The sequence below is a fragment of the Gracilinanus agilis genome, chromosome 3, assembly GCF_016433145.1.
Source record: "Gracilinanus agilis isolate LMUSP501 chromosome 3, AgileGrace, whole genome shotgun sequence".
In the NCBI taxonomy this organism is placed as follows: Eukaryota; Metazoa; Chordata; class Mammalia; order Didelphimorphia; family Didelphidae; genus Gracilinanus; species Gracilinanus agilis.
In genome coordinates this window covers 72048509-72075828 of record NC_058132.1, presented here as the reverse complement: position 1 = coordinate 72075828, position 27320 = coordinate 72048509, and the positions used below count along the sequence as shown (strand labels likewise).

Sequence of the window (27320 nt, the reverse complement as noted above, 5' to 3'; positions counted from 1 at the left end):
TTATAATCTCCCTTCCAAATCTTTAATTGCTCCAAAGCAAACAGAAACAACTTTTAGCAGTCTCTGAAAAAATAGGAAAATAGCCTTAGCTCTATCAACTCCTCCCTTCTGGTAGTTCTTGGATCTTTCAATAGCTTAAAGTTAAATTCTATATTCTCCAAGCTAAACTTTCAGAAAAAAACTACCAAAAAAATAAGACCTTTAGCAAAAATGTCTATGTAATCTTAAATAGAACTTGTACCCCCCGAACTATAAGTAGATGAAATATATATATGTGTGTATGTGTGTGTATATATATTTATTGTACAACATAGGAAAAGGAAGTCTTGTCTGAAATTTATACCTAGACATTGAAAATCTGCTTTCTATCACTGACCTATTAAAAGTTTAAGTACCACACACACCCCCAAATCCAACAATATTTAAAAATCAAATTTCTGTTTATGAGACAACATTCAGGACTTAGCAAGGATCAGGAAATCCTTAGCCATTTTTTCTTTTATTATTTGTAACTTAGAAGGGACTTTAGTAAAAACCTAGTTCAACCCAATACCTGAAAAGGAATATCAACAATGAAGGGAAGTAAACATCCTCCTGAGGCATATATTCTAATTTTGAACAACTCTTATTACAATGTTTACTGTACAATAAGAATAATTACCTCCTTGAATCTACAAGTTTGCACATCTGTAAAATACAAAGGTTGGATTAGATAGCTTCCAAAGCCCCTTCTAGCTCTATGATTATGAATGAATGAGCATTTACTAAACACTATGTACAAAGCACTATAACAAACACTGGGGATTCAAACAGAAAAGTGCTCAAAAAGCTTACATTCTAATAAGTGAGATACACAGAAGATTTTTAATTATAAGTCAGACTGAAAGGTCCCATGATCATTAAGGTATGGGGCAAAGTAGGAGGATATGGATCTTCAATGTCATTTCCACTGATATATCACAGAAGTTTCTGATATTCAGTGATATAGCATGAAATGAGAACTTTCTTGTCAGTGTTTACAGCTGCTACACCCTCTGAAACCAATGACAGGCTATATCTCCACTAGAGCTACTTCTCAGGATAATAGCTATGGGAGCGAGGTGGAAATATGACTGGTAGTGTGAAGATTGCTACCACTCTTACCTGTCAACTAAAAACAGTTGGCTGAGTAGTTGCTATAAGTGAAAGGAGAGGGTAGGCTTTTTTTGCACAGTGACTGTTCTCCTCAATGGCAGCTTCAGGACCTAGGATGGAGGCAGGACCAAAAGCTTGGGAAGCACTGCTACTCCCAAGGCTCTTGGGCTCAGATTCTAGGCAATTTTCCTCAGAGTCTGAAGGGAAATGGAGATAGAGATGGTAGCAATAGTCTGACCTACCTGGCAGATGCTATCTTTTCTATCTCCATCAGAGTACCTTACATTTTTGATAGGCTGACTCACTTGCCTCTCTACAAATTCCATTTTCCCCCTAAATCACTTCTCCAAGAAAAATTTGCCCCAGCATGACACCAAAGTTCTTCATAATCACAGTCTTCTCTCAACATTCTCCAGTTTATTAACACCCTTCTTAAAATGCAGGATGGGAACCAAAGACAATACTCCAAAAGCAGTCTGATAAAAAATACAACAAGAAAATCACCTTGCAAATCCTGGACACTAAGGTTTTCAACCTAATCCAAGATCTTATTAGATTTCTTTGGATACCATATTTTTGACTCATGTTAAGCATGAAGTCCACTAAAATATCTTTCCTACATGAACTATCATCTAGAGTCTTATGACCACTATATTGAACTTCTGAATTTGATTATATTTGTAAAGTCTGAAAACATGTTTGAGTTTAAGGTGTCTATAGAGGACATATGGTTCCCAATGCCTGGAGGTCAAGAAAAAGGTAAGAGCTAAATAAAGAGACCTAAGGATCATATGCACAGAGATGGCAACTGAATCCACAGGTTAGGATTAGAATGGAACTTGATATTTCACATAAGTGGGATTCATGAGAAAGGAAATATACCAGCACAGAGGAAGGGATAGGAGGTGAGGCATCAGATGAGTCTCAGTATTAATTGAAACAAAAGAGAGGATTGAAAACACACACACACACACACACACACACACACACACACACACACACACACACACACAGTTCAGTATAGAAATACATTAATGAGTTCAACAGGGAAACAAGTGGATATAGGAAAAGAGTTGGCTGAATGGCACTGAGAGGGAATAGCTACAAATAAAACAATCTTCTTGATCCTGAAGGAAAGAGTAAAAGTAAAAAGAGAAAAGAACTTGAATCTAAAACTAAAATGTTTCTTGAATGCATGTTTAAAAAAAAAAAAAACAAGAAAATTCAGACAGAAGCAGAGACACATAAGACAATTATAGATTGTCTCTTAGACAATGAGGGATTGGTCAAACAAAATGTAGCATGTGAATATAATATACTGTGTTATGAGAAATGATAAAGGAGACAATTTCAAAGAATACTGAGTAGCATAACTTGACACAGATTGAAATGTAAGCATTATAAGAACTATTTATACAAAGATAACAATGTATGATAAAAACAGCTCTGTTAGACTTCAATAACTCTGATCAAGGCAATGATTGGACATGCCTCTAGAGGACTGATTATGAAGCAACCTACTTTCTTCTGACAAAGTCATTTATAGAAAGTACAGGAGACCTTTTTTTTAATTTGGTAATTAACTTGGATTGATTATGCTTGCTAATTTTTTAACAAGTTCCCCACTCGCTTTCTCTTATTATTTTTTAATGAAGAAAGTTAGGTTACTTTAGGAAGGGTCAGAGTGATACAAAAAAACAAGACCACTAAAATAACTTTTTTTAAATGCACAGAAAATAACAAAAGGAAATCCAGAAGGAACAAACCAGCAGGATAGTTTTTAAAATAATGTGTAGAATTTATTCTACACACATTTTTAAAAGCAAGCAGTGTGAAATGGTTTCATATGGAACCCTCTATATGCTGTTATGTGTATGGAAATTCTCTTTTTTTGGTGTTAAAAGTTAAGAAATTTTTCAAAAAGGAAAAAATATCTTGAAGGGGAAAAGTGAAAATAAAAATTGAATGTAGCTTCAAGGGGTAATGAACATTAGAAGAGAACTAATCAATCCACAAACATTTATTAAGCAGCAGTTGTGTGCCCAAAGCAAAAATAGTCCTTATCATTAAAGAACTTACATTTGAATGAAAGAAATAACATGTTTAAATCAAGGTATGAAAAGCAAATACAAATTAAAGAAAATATAACCTTTTAAGGCTAAAAAGGTACTACTAACAGAGGGAAGAATTAGGAAAAGCCTCCTAGCAGAGGTGACAATGAGAATCTTAAAGGAATCCAGAGATTTAATAGTAAATGGTTGGGAGGGAAAGCATTACAGGCATTAGGGAAGCATTATATATGAAGAACTGCAAGTAGGCTAGTGTGTCTGGATTATAAAGTGAGTAGAAATCAGTGGATGTAAGAAAACGGGAAAGAAAGAGGTCTTTCCTTTCTTTGGTCTTAGTCCAGAGTCCAGCTACTCACACTGTATCACTGTCTTAACTCCTACCCTGTCTCCTCCATTTAAGCTCCAAAATTGCTGAACATAAAAGGAGAGAGAAATACAACTGTGCTGCAAATTCAGTCATTTTCAGTGGTGTTCAACTCTTCGTGATCTCATTTGGAGCTTTCTTGGCTACTAGAATAGTTTGCCATTTCCTTTTCCAGCTTATTTTACAGATGAGGAAAATGAGGCAAATGAGTGTCAGTGACTTGTCCAGGGTCACACAAGTAGGAAGTATCTAGGACTAGATTTGAACTCAGGAAGATGAGTCTTCCTTGACACCAGTCCAACACTGTATCCACTGGATTACTAGCTGCCCCAGTGTTGCAAAGGTCCACTACAAATTCCTATTATTTAATCGCAACTGAATCCTCATTGTTGCATAACAAAACTTAAATCTTAGTTTTAGGTTCTCCTAGCCCCTCAGCAGATGTTCCAAATCATGTTTCTCAAGCCTCAATCCTTTCCACACAAACCTTCCTAACCTTTCCTGAGAAAAAAGTCAAGCATCAAGAACTCCCTCTTCACAACCTTCAACAGCTTCACTTTCTCCTACTTCACTTCTCTTTCTAATAAAATTAGTTTTCTAACTGCAAAGGCCAACCCTGATTCATCATGTAGCTTTGATCCTCCTTCTGTCTCTATGTTTTTTTACTTGGCTATAAACAAGCCTAATTCAATCTATTAACTACTGGCAAATAGCAAAGCACAGTGGCTAGATTAATGGACTTCAAGATCTGGGTTTGAATATCTCAACACTTACTAGTTGTGTGACCCTGGCCAATTCACTTAACCTTTCAATGTGTGGTTACTCCTCTATAAAATGGAGATAAGTATAATAACTATCTCACAGGTCTAGCAGAAGGAACATACATGAGATTTTACAAGTGTAGCCATAATTATATATCTTTGCATAGAAACAAATATAGAATCTACATCTATATCTATTATATTTAGACCAATCATTATATTTCTATCTCACTTTACAGCCCTGAAAGTTCTATAAAAATGTTAGCTATTCTCCTTTAATGGCCAATGTCTTAAAAGGAATTGTTAACACTCATTGGTTCTACTTTCCTATCACCTACTCATGTTTCAATTCCTTAAAATCTAGTTTCTAATCCTACCACTCAACTGCAACGGCCTTCTCCAAAGTTACAATAATCCCTTAATTTAAAATGTGAAAGCGATTTTTTTTATCTTCACCCAGGCGCACAACCTTGATGTCATCCCCAATTACTCACTATCACTCATTCCATATATCCAATCTGATACCAAATACTATCATTTCTACTTTTACAACATTTCCCTAAATGACCTCCCGTTCTCTCCACTCACACAACTGTGACCTAGACGACATTTCTAACCTCCACTATATAGCCTTCTGGTTGGTCAAGCCTCTATTAAATCTTCCTAAAGCAGAGATCTGACCATTTTACACCATCCTCTCACTCAATGAACTCTAGTGGCTTCCTATTACCTCCAATTTTCTCTCTGGCATTAAAGTCACAACTTCTCTCCTCCCAATCTTTCCTCTCTTTGCTTTTTCCTCCTCTCCATGTACACATTCCAAAGACCAGCAACAGAGGTCTTCTTGCTATTCCTCACACACTGTCTCCTCTATTTTCCATTTCCTGATTCTATGCCTTTGCACTGGCTATCCCTTAAACCTAGAATGTTCTCCTTCCTTACCTCTGCCTCCTAGCTTCCCAGAGTTCCTTCAAAACTTAATTTAAAACTCACCCTCTGCAAGAGGCTTTTCCTCATCACTTGCTAGTGCCTTCCCTCTGAATCCTATATGTACCTTGTATACATACAGTAGTCTATTAGGCATGGCTTTTCTTTTTCTATGTATCCCAGTGCTTAGTACAATGTCTAAAACAAAGTAGATACTATTTGACAAATATTTGCTGTCATTTCTCTATGTAAAATCTATTAATGGCTCTACAATGCCAAAGGATAAAATACGAATGTCTCAGCCCATCAGGTTTCTACAAACTGGCAAAACTTATCACAGCAGCCTATTTCTTATTACTTCTCTTCCTGAAATCTACTGTTCCAGTCAAACTAGTCTGTTCTTCTTCCCTAGCATCAGCATTCCACCTCTGTGCATTTTCACAAACTATCCCAATGTATTAGGAGATATATAAATGTATATCCACATGTATACGTTGTTTCTCTTTCACACACACACTCCCATCCCAATCTTCCCATCCAGAATTCTTGTCTTCATTCAAGCCTGCTCAAGCATCACATTTTCAAAGAAGACTGTCTTTATCTTTAGCAGTTGCAAATGTTCTCTATTCCCTTAATTTTTCTTGTACTACAGTTATATGTATATTATATCCTTGAATAGAAGGTAAAACTCCTAAGAGCAGGGCCTGTCACTTGTGATTTTGTTCCCAAATCCTAGTTCAATGCATTGCTTACAGTAGGCACTTAATGTTTATTCAATTTAATTCAATGGTTGCCAGGACTTCATCTTGCACCAAAAGTTCTTTCTAAGGAACATTTTTATACATACAGATATAGAGCCCAGAGTAACCATTGCAAATTAGACAAAAGATTTTACAAAAAAAAAAAAAAAGATTCAAATGAAATGGAAAATCATTTACTAAACTCTTGCTATGTGCAAACCACTATCCTAGGCATTAGGAATACAACTAGAAAAGCAAGACAATTTCTACTCACAGGCTCAAATTCCTAATGTATGGGGAATTATGTAATTCCCCATAAGGGGAGATATATAAGGAGGAAAAACATGCAAGGCATGGAGGACAGTCTATATAAAGACAAAGAGACAGAATATGGAACAGCAAATAAGTTGGTTAGGCTTGAGTCTAGGGTACAAAAGGGGAAGTAATGTGTAATCAGATGGAAAAGACAAGTTAGTTACAAAGTGTGACGGATTTTAAATGTAAAATAGGAATATCTTTTTTATCTAAAAGAAACAAGAAGTCATTGAAACTTTTTCAGCAGACCATGACCATACTTTATGAATATGAACTTAGCAGCCTTGTAGAAATGAAGGAGGGAAGAGTAGATTCAGGGAAACAAGGAGGAAAAATGGCATTCTGAGATAGGCAAATAAGGGTATAATTACTAAACCTCCAATGCTGCTTTTCTCTTGTCCAAGTTCTTGAGTGGCTTTTTATTTGTTATGGTACTTCATTTATGAATGATAGCATCTTAGGGATGGGAACTCATTTGCCATTTAGTATAATATATACTGGCAAAAGAATCCTTTTCACATCTTCCTGAGGCAATTCATTCCCCCATTTGGATAATTTTAATAATTATGAAGGTTTTCCTTTTAACAAGCCTTTATCTTCTTTTCAATCTCCAGTCATTTCTTCTGATTTCCTACTTTAGGAATAAGCAAAGCAACTCTAACCCCTGTTTGAACTAACACTCCTTCAAACATGAACACAGGTATTATATTCTTTTCTTAGGACTCAGACTAAATAAATAACTTCCATTACTTCAATCAATATTCATGGCAGAAACTTAAGGCCTTTAACCATACTGGATGACCTCCTACAGAGACTCCCTTGCTTCTCAATTACCTTTCTAAAATGTGGTAAGTAGAACTATACACAAAACTCTACATATGCTCTGACCAGGGCAGAGTACAATGAAACTATAACCTTCTTAGTGATGGATACTGTTTCTCTTATTAATAAGTGCAGAATAGAATTCCTTCAACTTTCCTAAATGTCATCACATATTGTTGGTTCACATGGAGCTTTTGAAATCTGCTAAAACTCCTAGATCTTTTTCAAACTGCAATCTAGTGATGTCTCCTCGAACTCTGAAGTTGACATTTAAAAATCATTAATTCTATTAAATTTCAGTTCATTATATATCCCATTGTTCTAGTTTAATCTTTCTTGAATTTTGACTCTTTTCACCCAGTGCGCGAGTGATCCCTCAAAGATTGGTGTCATTTGACATTTTGATAAACATGCCATCTATAAATTTATTGAAATTGTTGATGAAAATATTAAACAATCAAGCACAAATTCCTGGGCCAATCCACTGGAGACCTCTTCCAAAGACGACATGGAAGCACTAACAACTATTTCCCAAAACCAGCTAGTCATTCAGTGAAATGCTAAATCCACCAAACTACAATATCATTCAAACCACATATCTCCATCATTTTTCACAAGAAGAAGCTAGACTCTGGAAAGCACTTTACTAGTCTTGGTAAACTATATTTCTAAAATTTCTCTGATATCTTATAGCTATTTTTTTTTTAAATCCTTACCTTCCATCTTAGAATCAATACTATGTATTGGTTACAAAGCAGAAGAGTGGTAAGGACTAGGCAATGAGGGTTAAGTGACCTGCCCAGGGAAGATTGTGTCTGGGGCCACATTTGAATCCAGGCCTGGCTCTCAATCCACTAAGCCACCTAGCTGCTCCTAGTAGCTAATTTTAAAAAAAAGAAATAAATGTTCATCTGACACAACCTATGGATGATGAAGCCATACTTCCTCCTTGTGATCATATCTTCCTTTCCCTAGATGTTCATTAGCCATGCCTTTAATAAAACATGCTAAACTTTTGACAAGAATAAAAGTATAATTCAGTGCAGCTTTTTGAGTTTATGTAGACTAGGTATGCAACATAGGATGCTTAATAAATACTTATTGAAGAATACTATTGTGCTATAAGAAATGATGAAAGGGATCATTTAAGAGAAACCTAGCAACTGATGAAGAAATTAAATAAGTAAAAGCAAGAAAACAATTTATAATATAATTTCAACACAAAACAATTTTAAGACTTAATAAATCTGAACTGACACAATAATCATCCATGGCTCCAGAGGCCTGATGTTGAAACATACTACCCTCCTTCTGAAAGAGAGCTAATAGACTACATATGCAGAATGAGACATTTGAAGGTATGAATAAGGGAATCTGTTTTATTTGATTATGCAAATTTGTTACAAAGGCTTGGTTTTCCTTTTTTTTCCAGTGAGGAGTAAGGAGATAAAGTACATGCTTATTCACAGAAAAAACAATGGCTGAAATGAATTACTTGGTGACAGAACATTAAGTTACAAAGAGCTCAACTTTCTTCTCTAGCATGTAACATAACTCCTCCCAATGCCTTCCTTTACAGAGAGCAGAAATTGGTTTCAGCTTATTCCATTTTGCATTTGCTGCTCTACCTTGTTTCAGCTCCACCAAGATAAATACCTCCTTCTGCGTGCTGTCTTTCCCTTTAGATTATAAATTCCTTAAAGGCAGGGACTGTCTTTCTTTTTATTAATTGTATCTCCAGAGCTTAGCATAGTGCCTGGCACATAGTAGGCACTTAATAAATGTTACTGGTCTGAAATGGATAATTGTTTCTTCAGAAAAAATGATTATTCTGTGGACAGAGAATGTTATATAAGATGTGTTATTGATAAATATTCATTAAAAATCTACTAAGTCTAGGGGGCAGCGGGGTAGCTCAGTGGATTGAGAGCCAGGCCTGGAGACGGGAGGTCCTAGGTTCAAATCGGGCCTCAGACACTTCCCAGCTGTGTGACCCTGGGCAAGTCACTTGACCCCCATTGCCCACCCTTACCAATCTTCCACCTATAAGTCAATACACAGAAGTCAAAGGGTTTAAAATTAAAAAAAAAAATCTACTAAGTCTAAAAAATAATCTTCCACCATGTGAAAGTCACTGGGCTAGTTACTAGAAATTTAAAGAAAAATTAAGCACCTGCTACTTCCTGAGATGGTGGGATGGGGAGAAATATATAATCAACAAATTAATAATTTGAGTATAAAGGGTGACATCAGAGCTGTTGATGGAATTTAAGTATCCCAGGAATCAAAGATATAAAGGGAATGCATTCCAGGTTTATTCAGATTCATGGAAACAAATGGGATATGCAGTGATGGGCAAACTATGCCCCAAGGGCCAGATCCAAGCCATAGTTTGCCTATCACTGCCTTAAGCAATTCCCTAATCACTACATCTGGATGTGGGGGCAAGTGATTAGGGAATTGCTTAAGACAGTGATGGGAAAACTACAGCCTGGATCTGGCCCATGAGGAATAGTTTGCCCATCACTGGTTTAGAGAATAGCTAGATCAAATGAAGGTCCTTGATGGTGGGTTGTTGTTTTTTTAATGGATAGGAAAGATCAGGCATATTTGTAAGCAGAAGTAAAGAAGCTAGGAAAAAAAGATAAGAGAGAGAAGGTATAATTTAAGTGGAAGCTCCAAAGAAAAGAGGGAGGGGATAGAAACATGGGCACAAGAAACAGTTAACTAGGACCAACTTTTCACTTTTCCTCATAGTCTAACAAAGGTAAAGACATTGGGTTGGGGGGTGGGGCTTCTGCAACCAAATTTTCACATTAAAAATAGTCTATTCATGTAAGTGGAACTAATTTTGGTTTAGGAATGATAATAACATTAGAATTAATTGCAATGAGTTTTTACCTATACAACTTGAATGTAAACTTACCTGGAATGTTTCTAAGACAGCTATTTTAAGTGAGATATAGGTACCTCTCTGCTATTACTCAACCTATGCCATATTAATCCTGAAAGAACTATTTTTATATTTTATTATTGTTAGCCATCTGAATAGCATTATTGAGTTTCTTCTATTCTATATTTAAAATGACCTCATGGCCTAAATATATTCTAATTTATTCTAGTCTTATTCTAGTCAAAAAACATTTTAACTGGAATTCAGAAAGTCAATGTGATATATTACTATACATTATAAAAGTAAAAATGTTTTAAATGTAAATGATCTTACCTTCCAACCACTGCCAGCTTCTCTATAATATGGGAAGTTATCACAAATCCACTGATAAATCTCACTGAGAGTCATTTTCTTTTTGGGTGAGCTATTAATGGCAAATGTTATGAGGCTGGCATAACTATATGGTGGTTTCCCGTCTTTGTGCTGCTGAACCTCCTCCTGGTCCAGTGTTGTATTTGGGTCCAGAAGTGCATTCTTCTTTGAAATACCTGTTCCATGTACATTTTGTGTAGCATCAGATTTTTGGATGGCTGCCCTCATGGTGAGCTGTGGTAACCAGTCCATAGATGTGAGGCTGCTCTCCAGTTCAGATGTCATCCTGAAGGCAAATAGACTCCTTAGTCAATATCAAGGAAAGAACCCCTGCTTCTCAAAAAATCCAATATTCACAAATCTAGGAGTTCCAAAGTGAGGGAAAGCCTGAGTTAAATCTGGAGGAAAAAGATTGAGTATGTTAATGACCAAACCAAATATTTAAGGGCTCAACATTTCCAATCTTTTTTTCTCTTAATTTTTTTTTCCTCTCCAAAATACAAGAACAAATTTTCTGTTGAAATATCATAGTATGAAAGCTAAGATGACTTATGATGCCAGATTACCTAAAAGATGGCCTTTGCCTTTAAATAGGATGGTCATGTCCCTCAATCTGCAAAGCTCATTTAACAATTACTTTATAATAAGCCCTATAAAATCTTTTAAAACCTTGTATACTATAAATGTGCCCTATGACACTGCTTTTCAAATACTTCTGGTGTTGACAAAGTAGCAGAAATTACAAGTCACAAAGGAAGTAAGGTGGCAGAGCAAAGAGAATAGTAGTAGTGAGGGAGAGATACAAGAAATTATAACATGGAGTAGATTGTGGGCAGTTAGAATTCTAAGTCTGGAATCAAGAGGAACTGGGTTCAAATCTTGCCTCAGATACTATTTGTAAAACCCTGGGCAAGTCACTTTACCCTGTTTGCCTTAGTTTCCACATCTATAAAAAAGAGCTGGAGAAGGAAATGGCAAACCACCATAATATCTTTGCCAAGAAAACCCCAAATGTGGTCAAAAAGACAGATACTACTGAAATGAGTGAACAACAGAGTAAACTCAGTAGGAAGCAGGTCCTTCTACAAAATAGTTTATACAAGAAAAGCAAAGGAGGCCAGTCAGCCTTGGCATTCAGCAGAAAGGAGTTATACAGATATGGAAACACTAGTGAATAAGACAAAGGGGAAAAAGACAGACAATAATTCCTTCCAAAACCCTGGGGGGGAGGGGGGGATATCAGGATATCACAGAACAAGCCGCAGAAAGATTAAACATACATAGATAGCAAGGAAACCAGGATTTATTGGCTGGACTACATCAAGCCATAATTAGAGTCAAATGTTCAATCAGCTAGACTGTAGAATTCACCAAAAACTATAGTTTTCAAATCCATATACTTGTATCAGGGAAGGAGGATGAAGACAGTAAAAAACCATTCAATAAACTCTGATATATAAAAAAGTAAAAAAAAACCTCCAAGGAGAACTAGGAACAAAGATAGGATAACTTGACCTGTCTTTATACTAGGATATCTTAGGATTGAAATGCCATATCTTGATGGAGCTAGGTGACTAAGCAGATAAGAGAGCCAAGAGGACCTGGGTTAAAATCTGGCCTCAAACATTTCCTAGCTGTGCGACCCTGCACAAGTCACTTAATCTCAATTGTCTCTCTTCTATCTTGGAACCAGTAATTAGTATCAGTTTTAAAACAGAAGGGGAGAGAGGGAGGGAAGAAGAGAATCTAATCTACAAGTGTTACATCTGATGCCAGAAAAGGATTAAAGACAAAAAGAAAACAATGATATAAGTATTTTCTCAGACATACTGAAAAGCAACATGAAGCAGCAAAGAGCACTGGCTTTCACATGAGAACACCAAGGATCAAATCCTGACTGTCAAATTAGTATCTGTTTGACATTAACCAAGTCACTTAGCCTCTCTTAGTCTCCATTCAGTTCTCTCATCTATAAGGTGAAGAAATTGGTCTAGATGTCCTTTAAGCTCCCTTCTAACTCTAAATCTATGTCAAAAGCGCTGAAAGTAGGGGGCAGCTAGGTGGATCAGGGGATTGAGAGTCAGATCTAGAGACAGGAGATCCTGAGTTCAAATGTGGTCCCTGATACTTCCCAGCTGTGACGCTGGGCAAGTCACTTAACCTTCGTTGCCTTACCACTCATCCGCCTTGGAACCAATATACAGTATTAATTCTAAGATGTAAGGTAAAAGTTAAAAAAAAATGCTAAAGTGGGAAGAGGAAGGACAATAAAAGAAAGTAAAGAAGGAAATATTAGATAAAGGAAAGTTAAATCTAGGCCCTACAGCCACAACTATTTAAACAAATATAAAATAAATTGGCATTAAAGAAAATAAACAGCGGAAATAGGCTATATATACAAAAGGGAGTCTGAACTGAAAGCACCTAATTTTGAGGATGTTAAAGAATCAGTTCTCAAGATATCTGTAAGAAAGAAGGGTAGCTAGGTGACTTAGTGGACAGAGCACCAAGCCTGCAGTTGGGAGGACCTGAGTTCAAATTTGACATCAGATACCTTCTAGCTATGTAACTCAACAATTTTAACCTCAATTGCTTAGCCCTTCCCACTCTTCTGCCTTGGAATTGATACTTCATATTGATTCTAAGACAGAAGGGCAAGAAAGAAAAAAAAGGTATTTGAAAAAAAGGAAGAATAGCCCCAACATTCCAAAATTACTGCCAAAAAAAAAAAAAAAGAACTAAAAAAATATAAAACTACCAACTGATAACCTAATTTTCCATCTCTAAAACTTTAGGAGAATAATCCACACATGTATCAAGGGCATCCTTTAACAAAGAGAATGAAAAAGACCAAATATTTATAGTTATACAACTACCTAAAAGATATATAGAAAATACAACTGTTGATTAGAAAAGCATTTAGTTCAAAGTAAAATTTTCCTTTAAAGGTTCTACCTCACTAAAGTATCTCTCAAGCATATATCAAAACTATACCTCATTCCCTAAGAAAAGAAACAGTCAATTACATTCAATAATCCTTTGACTATAAATATTACGTGATGCATAAAAAAGGGAAGATGTATGCTTGTCAAAGTTATATGCCAAGTTACATAGAGTACAAATGATAAAGTTTCTCAATAGGCCAAGAGACTCTCCAAATACTTTGTTTGCAGCAGATACTGTGCCAATTCTATTTGTGCAATTTTCAAAAATCCAAGATTTAAAATTTTATTAAAAAGAGAATTTTTGGGAAAAGAAGCTCCCTAACTCCTTGAATCTAGAAAAAGAACTGTGTGGAGAAAGTGCCATAAAGAAACCTCCACTGCATCAGAAGATTCAGAATGAACTGAAGAGGGCTGAACACATTTATTCTGAATGTAAACTCTTATGCCAAAGGGGACTGCCCCCACTTGTAGCTAGAAGATCTTTAGAGGTAAAAGCTGGTTATGTTAAATAATTCATTGGGGAGACTGGCCTCCCAAAAAAATCACAGGGGAGATTGTGAAGATAGGATTAACTCTCCCCTTGCCTATTTTTAAATTAATCAACAAAAACTGAAACCACTCCTACTTAACGCTAAGTAGGGGATGTCAGCAAGCCACTTGCTAAAAGTGGGTATCAACTCCAGAAGCAACTGACCAAACCTGGGCAGTGCTAAGCAACTTTAAAGACTGCAATTGGCTCCCATAAAGTGGAGGAAGGGTCGTGGGAAAAGGACTCTAAAAGTCCTGAGTTCCTGTCCAAGGGGGTCTTCAGCCTTAATTTTTGGTTTGGAACTACAACTTGGGACTTTGACCTGGGACTCTGACTGCTTCTGGTAAGACTGCTCCTGGATCCTCTCCTTTGGAGCTTCAGCTTGGGTGAGTGAGAAGCTGACCTCCTTTCCTGGTTTCTTGAGAGATTAATTCCAGAGAGGTCTCCCCTTCTTGGAGGAGACCACCTGGATTGAACCCTTGTTTAAATCACCACCGAGTCCTTCCTGAATTGAGCTGGGGACCGGAGCAACATTTAGGGCAGGGTTCGGCAACCTTTTTGGCCATGAGAGCCATAAATGCCACATTTTTTAAAATGTAATTTCGTGAGAGCCATACAGTGCTCACATTGCTCACTCCTATAACAGTGAGCACTCCTGTAACAGCACCTGAAAAAAAATTTACTTCATGGCTCCTGCAGAAAGAGCCATATCTGGCCCTCAAAAGTCAATTTGACTTGAGCTATAATATTTTTAAATCAGAGACCACAGTGTTATCTTAGAATTCTAATAATATATTTAGTCAAATCCTTAAATTCTAATTCCTTTCACTATCAAGTTTTACAATATTGCAGATTCTCCTAAATGAGATATATAATCTATCCCCCACCCCCCAAAAAAAAAGTCTGGCCTATATTTCCACATGGGAAAAACAAGTATATGAAGACTACCTATTGTCCAGACTAAGGTGTACTCATGTACAAATAACTCAAAGTTAATCAATAGATACATCTTGAACAGACATTGCTAATGCAATATGAGCACGTGCAGAACTGAGCAGGATAAAAGTAGGCTATACTGTCTGAGATACTGCAGAGTGCTTTTGATAATCCCATATTTCCTGAAACAAAAGCCTATCTTTTCAACACCCATATGGCTACAAATCACAAAACACTAGTTTCCAAAGACTTTAAAATGAAACTATAAAGATGGACAGCTCACATGTGCGACTGAAATCCATTGTAATGTCAAGAAGAAATGTAGAAGATTCATAGTATGTTGAATGGACACCCTGTGTATAATTTATAGAAGATAGGCAAGAATTATACAAGATGAAAAAGTATGGACAAACTACACCATGCACTTCTGGATTGCACCCACAAGGATCGGTTCACAGTATCAAAGTAAAACATATTCCTGAAGTGGAAATAAATGACTCTAGGTTCTCACAAGTTGTGCAAACAGAAAGCAGGCTCTAACAGGTCTAACCAAACTGGAAAAGCTTTTGAATTCTAGCCTGACAAAAGACAATGCTTTTGTTGTTCAAGCACTTGCCTAAGTTCATGAAGGCTAATAGGATAATAACTAAGCAATGTGAAGACTGGAGTGAGAGGGAAATGGGAAGAAAGTGTGTTCAACTCATTAAGACCATCTGTCTTAAGTATGGAGGGAAAAGGATATGTATCACTGAACAAAGTCTCCCTACCACTCAAGAAACCAAATAGCTAGCTGACTCAGTAGACAGAGAGTCAAGTCTAGGGAAGAGGTCCTGGGTTCAAATCTGGCCTCAGACATTTCCTAGATGTGTGACCCAGGACAAGTCACTTATCCCCAATTGCTTGGTCCTTACTGCTCTTCTGCCCTGGAACAAATATTTAGTATTGATTCTAAGATGGAAGGTTAAGGGTTTGGGTTTTTTTTTTAAGGCATTTTGAAGTACTGATATATAAAATAAAAAATTTAATTTATCATTCAGAATTTGTGTCTGAGTACTGTAGGAAATAGATATATGACCAAAGTGGTTATTTATCATTAATGATGGTAGAGGAGCAGACTCAGGTTTTTCCATTTTCATGAAATGTTCATTTTAATTGAGATAGGGAAATATATGTATTTATGTATATGTGTTTATATATATATGCACCTATGTTTATATTAACGAATGGTAGTAGAAAGGACAGAAATCTTACAGCTTTCAAAGTATCAAATGGGGAAGGTTTTTCGAAAAGAAAAAATCCTATTTAACCAAACAAAAAGTCACTGGTAACGTTTAGAAAAAACCTTTCCAGTGGACTACAAAAAAATGTAGGAAAGATCTGATGGGTAAAAAAAATATAGAAAGCAAGATAGGCTCTTTCTTAACTTGAGGAAATGTTAAATGCTAGGTCTCATCACTTCATATCACTACAGTAACATCCTCTCTAATCCAGTGATTCCCAAAGTGGGTGCCACCGCCCCCTGGTGGACGCTGCAGCGATCCAGGAGGGTAGTGATGGCCACAGGTGCATTTGGGGGCAGTGAATAACTGTAAGGGGGTGGTGTTAGTATGTGACAGGGGGCACTAAGTAATATTTTTTCTGGAAAGGGAGCTGTAGGACAAAAAAGTTTGGGAACCACCACTCTAATCTATCCAACATATTGGTGCCATACAAATTTTATATAAACACTGCTTTAATCAAGCCATTTCTTTGATCAAAAAAACTCAACAACTCCTTATTCAATCTAGGTTCCTCTGGTATCCCAATTATTCCAGACCTTAATTTACCCCTTCAAAAACTTCTTCCTTTAACTCCTTTCTATAGCTATTATTTATAGTAATTTTTTAATACATAATTTTTTTAACCCCTACCTTCCACCTTAGAGTCAATACTGTATATTGGTTCTAAGGCAGAAGAATAAGCAGTAAGGGGTAGGCAATGGGGTTAAGTAACTTGCCCTAGGTCACACAACTAGGAAGTGTCTAAGGCCATATTTGAACCTAGGACCTCCTCTAGGTCTGGTTCTCAATCTACTGAGCTACCCAGCTATCCCCAAATACATACATAATTTAGCACCTAATTATATAATGTATATCAATGTGATAATTAACAAGCATTTTTAAGCATGTTCCAAGAACTGTACAAGGTGCTAGGGATACAAAGACAAAAATTAAATGGTCCCTGCTTTCAAAGGGATTGGGGTAAAGAATGTGGCAAAGAGGAATGGAATATATGTATATATACACAAAGTAAGAATATACATAATACAGACCAAAAAACAAAGGGTGGAGTGCCCTAGCAGCTGTGTGGGTCTCAAAGAAAGGATCATTTGAACTAAACTCTGAAGGAAGCTAGAGATTCTCAAAGGCAGAGGGAGAGTTGTTTATGCTAACTTTTAAGATGCTTACAACACACCAATGTTCAAGAAGCAGTTGATTTCATAGAACTCAGGAGAAACTAGGACTAGATATACAGATCAATACACTCTAAAGATAATCATTGTTTTAGTTGTTCCTTTAAGTCATCTCTCCAATTAGATTTATGTTCCTAAGAGCTGAGATGCCTTGTGGTTCTTCAGTATACCTCCCAGTGCCTACAGACAACTTTGTCTGCGAGAAACCCCCAGATTGATCTTTGTCCTAGAGCAAATACTAAATTTTCAAGTACCTGTCAATCACGCAAGCCAGAACTCAGCAAAAGAAAATCAAAACTTCAAACACATCTTAATTCATTCAAGCTTCAGTGAATTCAATTAACCAATTACCACCTTTACTTTCTACAAAAATTCTTGACTTTGTTTAGTTGGGACTGTAGTTCTGTGAGGCTTCCCAAAAAATAATCTGCCTGCTCTGATTAAAGACCCTTATTAACCAACTTGGTAGTTTTAATTTATTTACAGGTCTACACTAGCATACTGTTGAAATACAAATATCATCTCATCTACAAACAATACAAGTGGAAAGAACCAAAACAACAAAATAATTAAAACTGAATTCTGAATCAGGGGAACATGGAAAAGTTTACCTGTCAGACTCATGGAAAAGGGAAGAATTTATAACCAAACAGGACAAAAAAATTATGAAAAATGAAATGGATAATTTTAATTACATTAAAAGGTTTTTGTACAAACAAAACCAGTACACCAAAATTAGAAAGGAAACATTAAATTTTAAAACAAATTTATAGCAAGTATCTCCGACAAAGTCTCATTTCTCAAATATATAGAGAACTGAGTCAAATCTGTAAGAATACAAAGCATTCCCCAATTGAAAAATGGTTAAAAGATACAAATAAACAGTTCTCAGGGGAAGAAATTAAAATTATCCATAATCATATGAAAAAATGCTCTAAATCACTATTGATTAGAAAAATGAAAATTAAAACAGGTCTGAGATACCACCTCACACATATCAGATTGGCTAACATGACCAAAAAGGAAAATGATAAATGTTGGAGGAGATGCGGGAAAAGTGGGACACTGATATACTGTTGGTGGAACTGTAAATTGCTACAACCATTCCAGAGAGCAATATGGAATATGGTTTAAAGGACCATAAACTATGCATACCCTTTGACCCACTAATAGAATCTGTATCCCAAAAAGATCATAGAGAAGGGGAAAGGACCTACCTTTACAACGAAAATTTTAGCAACTCTTTTTGTAGTGGCAAAGGATTGGAAACTGAGGGGGTGTTCACTGTTTTGGGAACGGATAAATAAGTTGTGGTATATGCTGGTAATGTGCCATATGGAATAATAAACAGAATGAGTTCAGAAAAATCTGGAAAGATTTCTATGAACTAATGCAAAGTGAGAACCAGGAGAACAATGCTTACAGTAAAAGAAATATTATATCATGATCAACTGTGAAAGATTAAAACATTATCAGCAAAACAGGTCTCTAAGATAACCACAAGGAATTCATGATTAAAATACTATCCACAGCCAAAGAAGGAACTGTTGGAGTCTGAGTACAGATCAAAGTATGCCATCTTCCACTATATCTCATTAATGAGGTTTTTATTGTATGTGTTATATGTCTTCTACCACGACATGAACAATATGGAAACATTTATTACATGAAAGTATAGGTATAACCTCTATCAGACTATTTACCATATTTAGGGAGGGAAAGGGAGAGAGAAAAATCTGAATTCTAAATAATCAGAAAACAATTCTCTAAAATTGCTTCTACATGTAACTGAAAGATAAATAATAGCAAAGTTGCAGGATACAAAATAAACCCACATAAATCATCAGCATTTCTATATATTTCCAACACATCTCAAGCAGCAAGAGTTAGAAAGAGAAATTCCATTTAAAATCACTCTAATATTTAAGAATCTATTTGCCAAGACAAACACAGGAACTATACAAACACATCTACAAAATACTTTCCACACAATTAAAACTAGATATAAACAATTGGAAAAACATTAATTGCTCATGGGTAGGACAAGCTAACATAATAAAAATGACAATCCTACCCAAATTAATTTACTTATTCAGTGCCATAACTACCAAACTACCAAGAAATTTTTTTACTGAATTAGAAAAAATTATAACAAAGTTCATTTGGAAGAACAAAAGATCAAGAATATCAAGGGAAATAATGAAAAAAAATGTGAAGGATGGGGGCCTGGCAGTACCAGATCTAAAATTGTACTATAAAGCAGTGGTCATCAAAACAATATGGTACTGGGGGGCAGCTGGGTAGCTCAGTGGAGTGAGAGTCAGGCCTAGAGATGGGAGGTCCTAGGTTCAAACCCGGCCTCAGCCACTTCCCAGCTGTGTGACCCTGGGCAAGTCACTTGACCCCCATTGTCCACCCTTACCAATCTTCCACCTATGAGACAATACACCGAAGTACAAGGGTTTAAAAAAAAAAAAGCTATTATAATAGTCCAGTCAAGAGGTGATAAGGGTGTGTATGAGGAAGTGGCCCTGTGAGTAAAGAGAAGATTTATAAGAGATATTGAGGAGTAAATATAACAAGTTCTGGTAACTGACTGAATATGTGACTGAACTTGATCCCTTGAAAAAAAAAAAACAATATGGTACTTAGCCAAGAGACAGAAGGGAGGATCAGTGGAATAGATTTGGGGTAAATGACCTCAGCAAGACAGTGTACAATAAATCCAAAGATCCCAGGTTTTGGGACAAAACCCCACTATTTCACAAAAACTGCTGGGAAAACTAGAAAACAGTATGGGAGAGATTAGGTTTAGATAAGAGGTTCCCAAACTTTTTTGGCCTACCACCCCCTTTCCAGAAAAAATATTACTTAGCGCCCCCTGGAAATTAATTTTTTTTAATTTTAATAGCAATTAATAGGAAAGATATATGTATTAATGTTTCTACCTTTTTCATAAAATATAGTAAAAGAAAGGTATAAATTAGAAACACTGAACTTTGAAATTATGAAACTATTTATTGAACTCAGAATAAAACGTAATACAAAAAAAGTGAAAACATTCGAAATCCCAAATGCACCTGTGGCCATCACAGCTCCCCTGGATCGCTGCAGCACCCACCAGGGGGCAGTGGCACCCACTTTGGGAATCAATGATTTAGATCAACATCTCATACACTACACCAAGATAAATTCAGAATGGATAAATACCTTAAATATAAAGAAGGAAACTATAAGTAAATTAGGTGAACATAGAATAGTTTACCTGTCAGATCTATGGGAAAGGAAAGATTTTAAGACCAAGCAAGAGATAAAGAATATTACAAAATGTAAAATGAGTAATTTTGATTACATAAAATGAAAACATTGTAACAAAACAAATACAACAAAATTAGAAGGGAAGCAACAAATTGGGGGGAAATCTTTATAACAAAAACCTCTGACAAAAGTCTAATTACTCAAATTTATAAGGAGCTAAATCAATTATATAAAAAAATCAAGCCATTCCCCAATTGATAGATGGGCAAGGGGCATGAATAGGCAATTTTCTAATAAAGAAATCAAAACTAACAATAAGCACATGAAAGTGTTCTAAATATCTTATAATCACAGAAATGCAAATTAAATTTTATTTTTAAATGAGATATATTGCACATTTCAAGTTTTTTAAGAATATAAAGAGCTATCAGACATTGTAGAGACCAATAAATTTAATCATTTTACACTGTTCCAGTTCACTGAACTAAAATTTGAAAATTGTACAAAATTCTGTTAAATTACTAAGTAAATACTCAAAACTTGAGACTTCAGCTGTGGGATTTCCATTGACTTAATAAATCATCATCTATATCAATGTTCAAACAGTCATTCCATGGATTTAAGTTTTTCTTAATTTTTTTATTTCAATAAAAAGTAACAAAATCAACATCTCAGCAGATTCTTTTGAGGCAGAAAAAACCAAATCATTGGTTCAGGTTTTATCCTCTGCCTATAGCCAAGTCATTTTCACTTCACAAAGCCTCACCTAATAAAACAAATGATACTAATGCCTCCCAATGCTTATCTGGAATGTACTTTGTAAGTCTTAATGTAATATACAAAAATTAACGATTAATATCATTATTGTAGAAGGGAAAAGGACCTACCTGTACAAAAATATTTTGGGCAGCTCTTTTTGTTGGTGGCAAAGAATTGGAAGAGGAGGGATTGTTCATCACTTGGAGAATGGATAAACAAGTTATGGTATATGCTTGGAATGGAATACTACAGTGTCATAAGAAATGACAAACAGGATGAGTTCAGAAAATTTTGAACTTATATAAACTGATACAAAGTGAAGTAAGCAGAACCAGGAGAACAATGTATACAGTAACAGAAATATTATGCTATGATCAATTGTAAAGGACTAAACTATTATCAGCCAAGCAAGTTCCTGTCACAAGATATCTACAAGGGTTCCATGATGAAAATGCTATCCACAGTCAAAGAAGGAACTGTTGGAGTCTGACTGAAAATCACTATTTCCTTCATGACATTTTTATGTGTGATGTGTCTTCTATTACAGCATGAGCAATATGGAAATATAAATATTACAAGAAAGCATGTTTATAACCTATATCAGACTATTTACTGCCCCCCCCAGGGAGGAGGGGGGGGAAAGGAATGAACACTAAAAGGTCAAGAAAACAATTGTCAAAAACTGTTTCTACACATAACTGAAAAAAATTTTAAAATATTGCAGAAATATTAACTATCATTACTAATACTGGAAACAAATTTTGAGCATGCAAATTTAGCTGCTTCATAACAAGATTCATTGCCTATATTTTCCTTTTAAAAAAGCAATAAATTCCAAGTAAAACTGATAGAAATGTTCATTATCATTTGAACCAGATTTCACCACAGAGTACTGGGTATTACTGGGTATTATTCCAATCAATCAACCAACCAACTTGGTACACAACAAAACATTTAGTACACAAAGACAAAAATGTTAACAGCCCCTTTCCCTCAAGATTACATTTTTTGGGGAGAGAGAATTTGTACAACAAAGGTAGAGGATTCTGATCCCAGTTCAGTCACTTATCATCCCAAAGTCTAGAGCAAATTATCTCAATGAACCTCAGTTTCCTCATCTGAAAAACAAAAAGTTTATACAAATTACCTCTAAGATCCTTTCCAGCTCAGAATCTCAAATCTTATAACTGTATTAATTCTAATGCTATTTTTGTAGGCTAACCAAGAAAGGTCTCCTGCAACTTTTCACTTGAGTCAAAGGTCTATAATAAATCTCTATTACTGTGTCAGTTTTATCCTTTTTTCCCCCCTTCAATTTAATAACCACAGATTTCCCGTTTCCAGGACATGGGAGGGGCACCTTGTATGTATTATAAACTCCTATTTATCCTTAACATAGTAAGCAGCACCACATCTTTCCCTTTCTCTGTTTATTCAACAGCTGTCATTGCCCAAATAATCTCTAACCTCCATGCTCTCCATTAAAAGAAATTAATAAACTAAAGTGAGGTTAGCTCATGGTTAAGCACTTTCTTAATGAGGTACAAAAACAATCAAACTAAACATCCTGTTTTTGTAGCTCTCTTTTGTTAGGAATGCATATGGTACTATAGAAAAGGCAAAGAATAAACATTCAGAAGATACTTTAATATTAAAATGGAAAAGAAATATGGTATTCCATACCCATAGCTATAGAAATTCCAGTAAGGTTCTCATGCTAAATGAGGGTTAGAATTCAAAATCCTCTGCCTTAAGTGATATTCTAAGAAATTTAAACATGAGGCAGAGGAGATGAAGGAAAAATAGAGTGAGATGAAGTGAAAAAAAGTCTTAAGCAAGTTGAAATTCTTCCCAGAGCCCTCTAAAATTCTTCTCACAAGTTTTAGCTCTGCTATTTACTTACTTACATGACCTTTGGCAAATCACTTAACCCTGAAGAGCCAGTTTCATCTGTAAAATGGAGCTAATGACCAGGATTAAGGTTTCTTCCAACTTTAACAAACTATTTTATTCCTCTTTCCAAGAATATTATTTTTTTCTATCAAGTCAAAATACAACTTATTCCTTATTTTTCTTGTACATTGCAGAATGCAAAGCTTTTACTTTTGACTCCACTATTACCATAGCAGTTTAGCAAATGATGCCATTTATTTTCAATTATCCTCAAGTATGATTTTTGCTACAACATAAACTGTAGGCAATTCGGATTTCTGTAACAAAGGATAAAGTTGAGTTTGTTTCATCTCTAGCTGACATGTACTTGTAAAATCTTCAAATTGATGAGCCAGTAAGTATCCAAGAAATTATAATCAGGATTAAAATTTTACAATTATTGCTAAAAGTTCTCTCACAAAATGAGTATGAATGGATGAAAATTTATTAAGTGCTTCCTATATGACAAACAACAGGTACTGGAGACATGAATAGAAACTCAGTCAGTCCCTATCACCTTAGACTTTACATTCTAATAGGAGACAAAACAAATAGGAAAGTGACAGGCAAAGACAGGGATTTTCATCCAAAAAGTCACAGGATTGTGTGTAAATGGAAATAGCTCATCCTCATTCATTGTTAGATTCTAGCCATCAGAAATAATGTCATCCCCCCCCCAACTTAGAATTAAGTCGAGGGGAAGATCAGTTACCCACACATGACAATATGTAACAAATCAAAAACAAGGGACTGTCCTTTGGGCAGTCCAAAACAGTGTTGAAGCTGCCATTTGTCCACTTGAAATTGAAGGTGGATGCAGGAAGTGACGAAAGATGCTATCTTTTAAATATAATGGTAACTTCCTGTGGAGGAGTTGGCGCTTTGAACTTGGTGTAGAAGGATCTCTGGTGAGACCTAAGACGGCTTCCCTCTGAATTGTCACATGGGTAAGTTAGGCTGACTTCCTTTCTCCTTCCTTGGCGTTTCTAGAGGCTCTAGCCTCAAGGAGGCCTCTCTTGCCTCTCTAATTGTAAAAGGCCTTGTGGCTAGAAGCCTTGTTTAATTAACCTCTGTGTTCCTTTGCTGGGGCCTCTAAATTCTTATCTGGTCCGGACCTCTACTCCGGGCCAGAGTTTCTCTCTCTCTATTTCCCTACCTTCAACCTTCCTAATTGTAAATAAACTTCCATAAAAGTCATCCTGACTTGGGTCTATTTTTTTATTTGAAATCGAGTTAATCCGATTTCTGGCAACCATACCTTAAATACCTAGTTTCCCCTCTTACAGTTTTTTACAGTAAAAGGAGCAATAGGGTAACAGACATAGGAGTTCTAGAAAGAATGTTAGGTATACTGTGCAAAAGATGAAAGGGAGGGGGCAGCTGGGTAGCTCAGTGGAGTGAGAGTCAGGCCTAGAGACAGGAGGTCCTAGGTTCAAACCCGGCCTCAGCCACTTCCCAGCTGTGTGACCCTGGGCAAGTCACTTGACCCCCATTGCTCACCCTTACCAAGCTTCCACCTATGAGACAATACACCGAAGTTCAAGGGTTTTTAAAAAAAAAAAAAAAAAAAAAAGAGATGAAAGGGGAAGGAGTAGGTACATCATAACAAAGTATATGGCAAGATTTTTAGGATGATGCATTGCCAAGCCCAGTTAAAGTAAGATAAAATGAGATCTTACCAATCAATCAGTAAAGCACAATCCTAGGGCAAGAGGTATACTGAATAGTCAAATATTTTCTAGTAATACTTCTAAAAGATACATCATTTCAATGGTATGGATCTCCCATTCTTAAATAAATGTTCTATATGAATTGTTGTGGTCAAAATTTAAAAATTTAAAAATTCATCACCCACTACCCATTTTTTTGGCAAAAAATCTCTTCAACCTTAACCTTATGTTTGAAGCCTTTCCATCTCAAGAGGGCCAACCAGAACTTGTTCTCCAATTAGGTAATCTTGGAGAATCCAGGGTTACTATGTTACACTGAGATACCAAAAGAGAACTTTATTAATAGAGAGCTGACTTATTTTTCAAGACAAATTAAGAAATTTTATTTCATTCTTACCCACTAATAAACTTAATATTCTCTAAAACTGTAAAGTTGCATAACATTCTACTTTTAGGAAAAAGTTGAAAAAGCAGAGCAAGCTGATAAAGCAACTTTCAGGGTGTCTCTAGGTCAATACACATTAAGTCCAATGTCAACCTCTGCACCTATGGAACTCCGCAATGACAAATAATGTTCAGAATGATGTTTCTCAGAGCAATTGAAGTCCTGAAGAAGATTACACTATGTTCAGGGCATTATGTAAATAAAGACAGGAAACAGCAACATATTTTATAATGGTTAAGAATCTTTTCAATATTCACAAAGGTTAAAACTAAAACAATTTTTAATCATCTGTTAAATAGAAACTTCAATTGTCCAGGATGTCTCATTTCCTGATGTTCAACCATATCAAGGTTTCTATATATATTTTTTTTAATAATTGATATCAATGACGATGACAACAAAATTAATTAAACATACTAGTATACAGGTTGCTTTTGTCAACTCTCTCGGTTCACGAATCACAAACAGTCTCAAATGTGTATCAGCAATTTCTTTACTCTCAAAGGCCAGTCATAGGGCTAAGCAACTAACAGACACTATAAAGAGTCTAAGAAACAAGCTAAGAAAAAGAGGGCATGAATTAAGTTAGAAGTTAATCACTGTTAAACGTGATCTTCCATTAACCATCTCAAACCAGCCTTTCTATTGCCCTGAGATCTAATTTACTGACAAAAGGCAGATAAATTTATTCTAACACCCTTTAAAAATATCCCCGTGGGGGGTGGGGGGGCATACATTAGTGATTTCACAACAATTCAGTGAAATCACAGATAATTCTGATTTCTTCCATATAAGGAAATATTGCTATGAAAATTCCCATCATTAATGTAGCTGTGCAGGTGGACAATTAGTTGTAACTTAGTTTTAAAGAGATGCCTGGGAACAAGAGACTGACTATCCCTCACTACCATACTTTATAGTTAGAAAATTTTGTACCTTAGACTTCGTCCCCCAGAAGGCCTTCAGTATTTCCCAGACTTCCTTTTAATCTCTCCATCATGTTGCATGGTCACGTTTTTGTATATAAATTTGCTGTAAGCGCTTCTTCTTCCTCTTTTTTCCCCGCATGCAGGACTGAAGAAGGTGGCTTTTTGCTCTAGCTTTTTATGTTAGTTATTATTAATAAATATTATTAAATATAATACTTAGAATATTGGATATTAATTTTGAAACTCACAATTCTGGTAGTATGTTTAGAGGCAGGACATGAACCTATACCTCCCTGAGTCCAAGACCACCCCTCTATCCACCACCATTTTCCATTTTTCATACTCTAGCATTAGAATGACTAAAAGAAGAAATACAAATTTTAAAAGAATAATGTGAAAACTTCAACTAAGCTAATAAATAAAAATTAAAACAGATGGCAGTACCCATTAAATTAGCAAAACAAAAAAAAATTTAAGATGGTAGGGGTATATGTAGAAATAAGTATACTCGTACACTGCAAATGATAATGAAATTCAGAAATCTTTTTGGAAAGTAATTTGACCATATACACTAAAGTCATAAAAATGGTTGACAGCATTTTACCCAAGAATCCCACTATTGGAAATATATCCCTTGGAAATAACTCAAATGAATAAAAGACCTAATTTTATAAAATGTTTTCAGGTACAATATATTTAACATCAAAAGACTGGAAAGAGCCTAAAGCATTTTGAGAAAGGGTTAAGCTGACTAAGCAAATTAATGCAATGGAGATTTATAGTGTTACAAAGTGTGGCAAATATATGAACTAGCCCTCAAACTGCTAATGTCTTCCCTTCTCAAATTATCTTGCATTTAACTTTGTATTTATTTGAATTTAGTTATCTTTACATTTATTCTTTATATATTTAAATATGTACTGGTATTCCTTTTACATTGTAACTCTGCCAAAATAATTGTTTTATTCATTATATTTGTATCTTCAGCTCCTAATACAAGGACTGGTACACAAGTGCTTATTAATAAATACTTGCTGCTTGACTGATACATAGAAATGAGTCTGTGAC

General features: G+C 35.6%; 1 protein-coding gene across 1 annotated transcript in view; it reads right to left on the bottom strand.

Annotated features, from left to right (window-relative positions):
• The window catches only part of FOXJ3 (forkhead box J3), a 167534-nt gene that overhangs the window by 99556 nt on the left and 40658 nt on the right, over positions 1-27320 (bottom strand). The window contains exon 4 of the mRNA XM_044667985.1: positions 10359-10683. Coding sequence (XP_044523920.1) covers positions 10359-10683 — 325 coding nt within the window. The remainder of the gene's footprint in view (positions 1-10358; positions 10684-27320) is intronic.